At 48.7% G+C, this 10,391-nt stretch overlaps 1 protein-coding gene across 1 annotated transcript in view; it reads right to left on the bottom strand.

Annotated features, from left to right (window-relative positions):
- Positions 1-517: 517 nt before the first annotated feature.
- Positions 518-10,391, bottom strand: part of VSTM5 (V-set and transmembrane domain containing 5) — a 28,692-nt gene continuing 18,818 nt past the window's right edge. Inside the window, exons 2-4 of the mRNA XM_060017231.1 lie at positions 1,745-2,071; positions 1,493-1,633; positions 518-1,362 (exon numbers count right to left, since the gene is read on the bottom strand). Of these exons, the coding sequence (XP_059873214.1) occupies positions 1,319-1,362; positions 1,493-1,633; positions 1,745-2,071 (512 nt within the window). The 3' untranslated portion in view covers positions 518-1,318. The remainder of the gene's footprint in view (positions 1,363-1,492; positions 1,634-1,744; positions 2,072-10,391) is intronic.

The following is a 10,391-nucleotide window of genomic DNA, read 5'->3' as shown; positions in this document are numbered from 1 at the left end:
TGGCTCTCCATGTTTGTGTGGGTAAATTTGCAGCTGAGGGCTGGGGACACAGCTACTAAGCTCAAATTCCACCAATAATCGGGATGGTACCTTTGATCTGTAGCTAAGAATGTTGGAGAGGGAAAAGAGAATGGAAGATAAATTCACGCCTGCTTTAGAGCTTGCCGAAAGGAAGCTGGGATGGAGAAACTCAGGCAAACGCGGTGGCCAACAACTTCAGAGAATAACGACCAAGGCCGGCTGTGATCCAGTCCCCACTTTCACCTGGAGCCCCAATACCCCAGGGTATCTTACATTTTCCAGGACTCAACATAGTGCTTATTGCTTTCTAGGCTCTGGAAGAGTCCTTGTGCTTTCCTTCCGTTGCTCGGAGTGCTCTGTGCTACTGTGGGCCTCACTTGATACGCTGAGGGTGAGGTAGGTGAGGGTCAAGTGTTCCTCAGCCCAGTTGGCAGCAAGCAAGGCTCTGACTTGACAGGAAGTGTGAGTGGCTGAGGGGGACAGATTCGAAGCCCGCGCTGACTTTCCAGTTGTCCCTCCCACCGTGCAGGCCCAGCCTTCACACAGGTAGTGTCACCCAGCTTGTCAGGAGGCCATTTGGAAGCCAGACTCTGCCCATGGTGGAGATGAACTGTTCCTCACACTGGCCTACGCTGGGGCCGTAGAAGGGGAAAATCTAATGAACATTGGAGTAAGAGAGAACGAGAAAGATAATTTTCTCCCTATTCCTTGTTCCCAATGCTGGTCCCCGAGGAACAAATTAAACTCTTTTCCCTAAAGCTCCAGGCCACGGAGTGGGGGGTGGGGGGTCCTTCCCCTGCTCTGAGCAGGTGCTCTAATGCCTCAGCTCTCACAGTAGCTCCCACAGCAACGGGCTGGAGGAGGCCACAGGCAGAGAAGACTGGAGCACAGAGAGCTTGTTGTGGTGCTGGCTGCACACGTGATCCGGAAATACTCTGGCCTCTGGTACGGGGACCCCTCCAATGGCCATCACCCCGCCAGAGCAGAGCGTAGTGAGGAAGCAGCCAGGGCCTGCACGGGGTCACCGCTGATGCGTCCGCATGGCCCGGGAGCCGCGGCCAAGCACAGCTCTGGCTCAGAGCCTCCACCCCTCTCCTCTTTGAACTCCATGCCACTGGAACTGCCTTCGTCCAATCCAGAGTCCAGCTCAGGCGGTCAACCTTGCCAACATCCAGCTGTCCCATCAGGAACCAGTGTGTGGCACAAGAGGCTCGGGGTGGACTGGCCGTGTTTGCTCCTTTCGTTGGGAGATAACGTTTTCCTCTTGAGGTAAGAATGTAACTGGGCCCAGCCTTGGCTAACACTCCACATCTTGCAGCTCGATCTCCTCCGTTGTGCTTTCTGCAAAGCAAAAGACACATCCATGAGTTGCCAATCGGCCGGGGGTGGTTTCTTGGTGAGAACAAGATGACAAGGGCCACCTTTGGCCATCCAAGCCATGAATCGATTATCACAAGGCCCAGAGAATTACCTTTGAGCTTGTGTCTTCTCTTCCTCTGGAATTTATACGCACACTTATTACAAACCCACATGAGGCTGATTAACACTGCAGCCACGGCAGCGAGAAGAACAAGGAAGACAGCGACAAAGTGGAGGTCTTCATAGAGGATCTCTACGGGGCGGGGGGAGGGGAGGGGGAGATAACGTCTCTTTTAATATCGTGAAGTCGGCCTCCGCACACTCACAGTTCTGAGAGGCGCCGGGGCCCCTGGGGGTGTCTTACCCGACACGTGCAGCACGATGGTGCCAAACTGACTGCTCCCCAGGCGCTCGGTCACCGTGATGACATAGTAGCCGGAATCCCTCACACCCACACTGAAGAGCTGGATGGAGCCATTGTCGAAGGTGCAGACCCTGTCCTTGTGGCTTTGGGAGATGTTGGCCTGAGTCCCTGGCTTCCACTCCACGATCTTCTGCACTCCCCAGTTGGACGTATACTTCCATTCGATAGTGGGGATGCCGTGGCAGGAGTATGCAACCGACAGCAGGATGTCCTCTTCCACCGTGGCATTGATGGCTGCCTGGGGAATGTACAGGGACACGCCCTGACCTGCGGGATGGAGTGCTAGACTTGGCACCACTCACATGGACTCACAGTGGAGTAAACTTCTGTAACACATTTATTTACTTAGCACGTATTTACTGAGTGCCTGTCACATGCCAGGCTCTCTTCTAGGTTCCAATGCTGATGCTACAATGGTGAATGTCATGGACTGAATGTTTGTATCCCCCCCCCATTTTCTATGTTGAAGCCCTAACCCCCCAGTGTGGCTGTATTTGGAGATGGGTCTCTAAGGAAGTAATTAGGGTTAAATGACGTCATAAGGGTGGGGCCCTGCTCCAGTTGGATGTCTTTTTTTTTTTTTCCTGCTGTGCCGAATGGCATGCGGGATCTTAGTTCCTCAACCAGGGATCAAACCTGAGTCCCCTTCATTGGAAGCGCAGAGTCTTAACCACTGGACAGCCAGGGAAGTTCCCTGGATTGGTGTCTTCATAAGAAAAGTCTCTCTCTCTCTCATTCTCTCTCCATGGGCTCATATGGAGAAAGGACCATTTGAGGTCACAGTGAGAAAGCAGCTGTCTACAAGCCAGGAAGAGAGTTCTCCTCGGAAACCAAACCCTGCCAGAACCTTGATCTTGGACTTTCCAGCCCCCAAACTGTGCGAAAATAAATTTCTGTTGCTTAAGGCCCCCAGTCTGTGGTATTTTGTTATGGCAGCCCAAGCTAGGACAGTGAACAAAACACATGGTTACTATTCACTCTTCCCTAGAGTTTCCATTGTATAAGGGAGACACACAAGGGTTAAATAAACACATGAGATCATTTTAGATAACAACTGCTTTAAAGATAATAAAATAGGGTACTAGTGGCAGGTGGGGATGGAGGTGGTACACAGCATGAGACAGGATGGTCAGAGAGGACCTCGCTGAGGAAATGAACCGGGACCCAAACGACAGGGAGGTCGAGGAGGTAGCCACGCGAAGACACACGCTTCAGGCAGAGGGAACAACTACAGAAAGTGAGGTGAGAGTGAACTGGTATGTCTGAGGGACAGAAAGAAGGCCAAAACGCGGGATGCAGGGAGCCATGGGGCGAGTTCAGGAGACAAGGCTGGAAAGCTAGGCAGGACTTGGGTCAAGACGTGAGAGTCAGGGGTGGGTTTTACTCAAGGGCGATGGGAAGCCATAGGAAGGCTTAGGTGGGAAGGTGACATTCTCCATTAAGCTTGAGAAAGTCCACTGTGGAGAGCATCTGGGGGTGAGGGGGCCACAGTGGAGGCAGTAAGAACAGTCAGGTGGCTGCCGCAGAGACTAGATAGGAGATGGAGACATAGCCTTGGAGACAGTGAAAGGTGGTCTGATTTAGGATGCATTTGGAAGTAAAGATGACAGAACGTGCTGATAACTAGCTGTGGCAGTGGGCGAGGCAAAGAGGCATGAAGCCGAGATTTCTGCACGAGTGTGTAGATGAACAGTAGAGCCACTGGCTAAGATAATATATGTCATGAAATATTTTATTAAGTAGGTACCATGCACAGGCCCTGCGCCAACTGCTTTACACACGCCACGTCATTAAAGTGTCACACAACCCACTACAATTCCATCAAGGATATAAGAAACTTCAGTGTCAACAGGGTTAAGTAGCTTGTCCAGGTTGACTCTGCAAGGCTGAGATCCACACAAGGGCTGCTGACTCCAAGGGTCAGATATTTAACCTCTATGCTCAAGTCAAAGGTCAGTGGTTGGCAGTTAAGGGTACAGAATGTGACAGATTCCCTCCACCTCCACCCTCCCCACACAGAGAACCGTCAGGGCTGGCTGGAGACTGGATAGTGAATAGGGCAGGATTCAAGCTGGAGCCCATGCCTCTGTTTCCACTTCTACTTCCTGTTTAGCCCCTCACCCTTTGGGTGCCCAGTTGCCCCTGGGCCCCTGCTGTGTGGCTCCAGGTAACCATGCCTGTTACTTTTCCAGACTTTTCTCATTGTCCTCTCCCATCCCCAGGATATCCCATTACCATCCCTCTCCTAAGGCTCGGCTAAGTGGCTGGAGATAATCCGATAAGTTCCATGCTGAAAAACTGGGAGGTAATAATGGCTTTCAAGAGGTATAGCTGCCGGAACTTCCCTGGTGGTCCAATGGTTAAGAATCTGCCTTGCAATGCAGGGGACACAGGTTCAATCCCTGGTCGGGGAACTAAGGTCCCATATGCCATGGGGCAACTAAGCCTGTGCGCCACAACTACCGAGCCCGCTCACTCTGGAGCCCACACGTCACAACTAGACAGCCCGTGTGCCGCAACTGCTGAGCCTGCACAGCACAACTAGAGAGAAGCCTGTGCGCCTCAACGAAAGATCCTGAATGCCGCAGTGAAGATCCCACATGCTGCAGCTAAGAACTGTCACGGCCAAAAAAAAAAAAAAAAAAAAAAAAATTACAGCTGCCACGTAACAGAAAAATATTTTCTCCCCAACCCTATTTTAAAAAATGTTAAACTCACAGAAAGATTGAAAGCCAAGTACAATTAACATCTATATACCCTCTCCTAAACTCACCAATTATTAACATTTTGTCGCATTTGCTTTTTCTCTCTCTCTCTCTCAGGTAGAAAACAGAGGTCAAGTTCCAGGTCAGAGGTCAAGTTCCAGGTCAGCTCTTGGAGGGCAGGAATTAGGTGCTTTCTTCATCTCAGTGTTCCCTGTACCCAGCACAATGCCTGACACATAACGATTGGCCAATAAACATTTGTTGAATGAATAAGTGAATGACTAATTATAGCAGCAAGAAGACGAGCCGATCTGATAGAAATGTTGCTGCTTGGGTGGTTTGAAAAATTAGGCACATCTAAAAGCTTATACACACGTAGCAAAGAGAACTGTAATTTACTTAAGGCTTTATGTGTCCATTGCTTTATTATCTATTTATTATGTATTTTAAAATCCTTCTCTTTTATTTTTTACAGGAGTCAGCAACATGCCCATGTAGCTAGGAAATGGCAAAGGTGGGATTTGCATGCAGTTCTGTCTGTTTCAAAACCCACAGTTTTTCCACTCTACTTGGTGACTACTGATCTATCATCTATTTATCTATATTTTCTGATTTCCCTGACCTCACATATGAGCAGCTGGGATTATGATTACCGTCAGATTTGGAAAACCATACTTAGAACTAATGACAAATCTCGATCATCAACTATTTGTATTACATGTACATCCTGTGTTAACCATGTTAGTCAAGGTTACTGACAGACCAGTCTCCTGGGAGAGTAGCAGCCCTTTTAATAGCCTTAGGGACCTCCATTTTGAGCCTTTCAGTTATTTTGTCCCCAAAAATGGCAAAACTGAAAAACAAAAATAACATGCCCAAGTTTCTCAGATGCTGACACAGCTGGAAGCTGGCCAACTGGTCCTTGTTAGCTTCTATATTTTCTTTTGACTAGAAAACCCTCTTCCTAATCTGACAGATTAATTAGGCATTTAACTAGGTTTTAGGCACAAAGAGTTCCTCTTCTTCCTGACACATAGAAGTTGGAATAAATGGTCTGTGGCAAAGATGGAACATGAACAGTTCCAAGAGTTTAAAGGCAAACTGCTTGTCAACCGTTTAAAAAGTTGAATTAATGAGTAACCACTCCTGCACCTCATGCTAAAATCATTCCCGAACAAGTCCAGAGAAACTTAGTGGCTAGGCCAATAGTCAGACCTGGCTCAAGTGTTCTACTCAAGGAGGTTGGTGCAATAAATCAGATTTTACGTGTACAGTGGATGCCAGGCGGCCATGAACAAGAATGAACTTTGTGCAGACAAGGGAAGATGTCTATGACATGTTACTCAGTTAAAAAATAAATTTATAGAGCTTCCCTGGTAGTGCAGTGGTTGAGAGTCCGCCTGCTGATGCAGGGGACGCGGGTTCGTGCCCTGGTCCGGGAGGATCCCGTGTGCCGCGGAGCGGCTGGGCCCGTGAGCCATGGCCGCTGAGCCTGCGCGTCCGGAGCCTGTGCTCCGCAACGGGAGAAGCCACAACAGTGAGAGGCCCGCGTACCGCAAAAAAAAATAAAAATAAAAAAAATAAAACAATATGCTATGATCTTACTTACATTTGTGTAACTATGTGCTAATATGTATATATTTAGTATGGAAAAGTGTTGGAGTAATATATGCTATATTAACAGGGATTATCCGTTAGAGATTGGACGGCACCAGAAAATTTCCAAGTTATACATTTATATCATTTTGCATTTTCACATTGATTACATTGATAATAAAACAATGTTTTAAAAATCATTTAAAGTTCTCCTGATTAGACCAAGATATCTGGTGAGCAAAGTTTAAAAGTTTACTTTGCTTTTCATCTTTACTTGAATTCTATGTGGAGAGAAGAGAAAAACTAAATTCTACCAATTTCCCAGAAAGATGTAAATGCTTCCTTTAAGGAAGAGGTCACGTAACTGAAGACATTAGTAGGGCAGAAGTCACTGGAACCTGAACCAAAGGGCTTCTGGAAAGCCTGATTTCCTAGAGCTGGTGACACCCCTTGGGAACTATTCAAAGAGAAAGTACCAGGCAGGTGAAGCCAGCTACTGAGCAACAGGCTGGAATCTAATACTCTAATCTAATCTAAAAGGAGTAATCCTTACTCCTTTTCTTACAAGTACATTACAGAGGTAGCACTTTGCTACTTTTAAAAATGTATTATTTAAGAAGGATATATTTCCTGAAATCACAATAAAGGTTAATACTGTTCACACCACAATTTGGGGGGACAACAGCATCAATTAAAGGGGAGACAGATATTGCCTGCCATGGAGGATACACCTTAATCAAGACAGCTCATTTTTTTTAAATTAATTAATTTATTATCATTATTATTTTTGGTTGCGTTGGGTCTTCGTTGCTGCGCGGGCTTTCTCTAGTTGCAGCGAGTGGGGGCTACTCTTTGTTGCGGTGCGCGGGCTTCTCATTGCGGTGGCTTCTCTTGTTGCGGAGCACGGGCTCTAGGTGCGCAGGCTTCAGTAATTGTGGCGCACGGGCTTAGTTGCTCCGCGGCATGTGGGATCTTCCCCGACCAGCGCTCGAACCCGTATCCCCTGCATTGGCAGGCAGATTCTTCACCACTGCGTCACCTGGGAAGTCCCAGGACAACTCATTTTCATCTCACTTATCTGGAAAGCCACTTATCCAGCCAGTGTGATCATCAGATGAGAACCAGGAAACAAGCACCATCGTCATCAGCATCCTATCAAGACCGTAGGCAACTAAACTAGAAGTCAGAAAGCCTAGTTTAGGGGTCCTAATTCAGAAGTACTGGAGCAGGTTGGTGAAGTGATGAGTCACATCACAAAAGGGTTATTCCAGGTGCGGTGAGGTGCGGTGGAGATACCTGATGTGGGAGGATCCACACAGGTTTACCCTGGGGACCTCTTAGCTGTCGAGACCTAGAGACGGCGCGTTCACGGCTGAGAGCCCCGGCTTCCTCCGCGGTGGAATGAGGACTGGGAAACCTCAGGAGGAGGGCTGTGAGGATGAGGTGACACAACACATGTAAGGCCCAGCGGGGCTGAGCACAAGGTACCCGTCCAGGAGCTGCAGTCCCCACTGCTCACCCCTCTCCGTCAGTGTGTCACCAGCCTCAGGTGACCAACCCTCATGGTTTGCCCAGGGCTGAGAGTCTTCCCAGGATTCAAGAGTTTCAGTGCTAAAATCAGGACAGTCATGGGCAAAACAGGACAGCTGGTCACCCCATCTGAGACTCAAAGAAACGTTGAAGAGCAAAGAGAAAACTCTAAGGTAGACAACAGCTGATTTCTGAGGCACCCAAGGGGGCTCCACAGTGGGAGTGTACAGACAGCCAGCTCTGGGTAGACAGAGAGGACAAAAGCCCTTCTTCCCTTAACCCTTTGGCTTCCGAACACATCTCGTATGAGTCAGCAATCTCACCGCATCCCCTTTTTAGTGGGGACCGCCCACCAGTGATTGAGCCCAGCCCCACACTCGCCACGCTTCCTCCATGGCAGGGCACTGGCTCGTGGGCGCTGGCCTGGTGAAGAGTATATCATCACCCCCGTTTTAGAGAGGAGCAAGGTCAAGCCACTGAGATTAGGTAGTTGGTGCAATGTCACAGTAAGTGGCTGAGTAGAGATGGAAATCAGGGTATTCTTCAACTGTCCCGATAATAAGCCAGGATGTTTGCAGGAGCTGGGGAATGGGGAAGACATTACAGTTGAGGCTTGAAGAATAAGATTTTTTTTTTGCGGTACGCGGGCCTCTCACTGTTGTGGCCTCTCCCGTTGCGGAGCACAGGCTCCGGACGCGCAGGCTCAGCGGCCATGGCTCACGGGCCCAGCCGCTCTGTGGCATGTGGGATCTTCCCAGACCGGGGCACGAACCCGTGTCCCCTGCATCAGCAGGCGGACTCTCAACCACTGCGCCACCAGAGAAGCCTGAAGAATAAGATTTTGAAAGGGAGGAAGGGCAATCCCAGCTAAGAAAAAGATGAGCCCACCTAGAGGAGCATGATGGATCCTCATGTTTGGGACCTGGTGAGTAAGAAACAAAGATGGGCTATACCATGAGGAATCTGTCACAGGCTGGGGATCAACCGAAGGAATTATCCGTGGGCAGTGAGGCCCTAGGATGGCATTCAAGTAGAAGCATGGAAGGGCAATCTGGCAGCAGAATTCACAGTTTTATCATCTACACACCTCACCTGCACGGTCCTGGGCTCACCGCATGTGCTTGTCCTATGCACCTTCAGGAGAGCTCATGGCTGGAGCCCAAACAGGTGGGAACAGCCTAAGGTGCTGAGTGTGGCCAGACCTGGGCCAGTCTCTGGCCTGGACTGGGGAGACGGGGTGGTGGGAGCAGCAGGAAGCACACAGGTGCGTGGCAGATCTGCCCTAGACTGTGAGATCTTTGCTGGGAGAACTCGTTTCCGATTCATCTCAGAAACACCAGTGTCCAGCACAGGTCTGGCACTTCATAGGTGCTCACAATATGCTTGTATGAAAGAATGAATAAAGAACAAACAGGGCTTCCCTGGTGGCGCAGTGGTTGAGAACCTACCTGCCAATGCAGGGGACGTGGGTTCGAGCCCTGGTCTGGGAAGATCCCACATGCCGCGGAGCAACTAGCCCCGTGAGCCACAATTACTGAGCCTGCGCGTCTGGAGCCTGTGCTCCGCAACAAGAGAGGCCGCGATAGTGAGAGGCCCGTGTACCGCGATGAGGAGTGGCCCCTGCTTGCTGCAACTAGAGAAAGCCCTCGCACAGAAACGAAGACCCAACACAGCCATAAATAAATAAATAAATAAATAAATAAATAAATAAATAAATAAATAAATTTTAAAAAAGGCAAAATTCCTTTAATAAATAAAATAAATAAAATAAACAAATATGTATGTCCTGCCTGTTGAACTGCTGCCCATTTGGAGAGATCAGGAAAGTAAGGGGTTGGATCTGTATTGCGTTGAGGGGGCAACAGGTCTGGCTGAGGGAGAGCTGGCAAGACCCCTTTCCCAGCCCCAAGTTTGCTGAGAGTCAAATAGCTAGGAGGAGAAATGGGATGGTTTTAAGCTGCAACTAATATATTCATGTCCCTGCCTAACTTCTGCCATTCCTGAAACAAGCGAGCCTGGAATTTCAGACACACAGCTTCATGAGGGGCCAACACAGAAACCCCAAATAATGGCTTTCAGGTTTAGATGCCATGACTAGTGTTGATGACCGACACTTGCATACAATTTACAGGGTACCTGTCTCTCCTGTTAGCTCAGGTAGTAATTCCCCCTCTTGGTGCCTGGTTACTCAGAGACCAAAGAGCTCAGCTCCTCCCTGAGGGAGCTCCTCCCCCTCCCCCATATTGCCATATAATGGCCTTGGGAAGTCACCCAGATATCAGCCAAACCCAAACAAAATGGACAGACGCAGGTTTAGATCGAGGCTGGCAGGCTGCTTTCCTTCATCGGGTTCCTGTACTTGTACCCCAACCAGAAAAATCACTGCAAAATAGCAAGAGACACCGTTTCTACTGGTAACACTTGTTAAGCACTAGCTGTCATACACATTCATCACAGCTCAGTGAAACCCGGGCTGGGAAAGCTGAATGACTTGGCTGCTATCAGACAGGGAACAATGAGAAAGTTTGATAACATTATGTTGCCACGAGTGTGCAGAAGTTATACCCAATCATTACCGTGGGGATTATAAATGGGTATATTCTGCTTGAAGGGCAACATGTTGAAACCTATAGAAATATTAAATAGCACATACCTCTTGACCCAGAAATGCTACTTTAGGAACTTATCCTACAAGTAATAAGGGCACATAGATGCAAAGTTATAAGTGTACATATTGTCACTGAAGCACAGCATAG

This window comes from Delphinus delphis, chromosome 8, assembly GCF_949987515.2.
Source record: "Delphinus delphis chromosome 8, mDelDel1.2, whole genome shotgun sequence".
Classification (NCBI taxonomy): Eukaryota; Metazoa; Chordata; class Mammalia; order Artiodactyla; family Delphinidae; genus Delphinus; species Delphinus delphis.
This window is presented reverse-complemented; position numbering and strand designations above follow the sequence as displayed.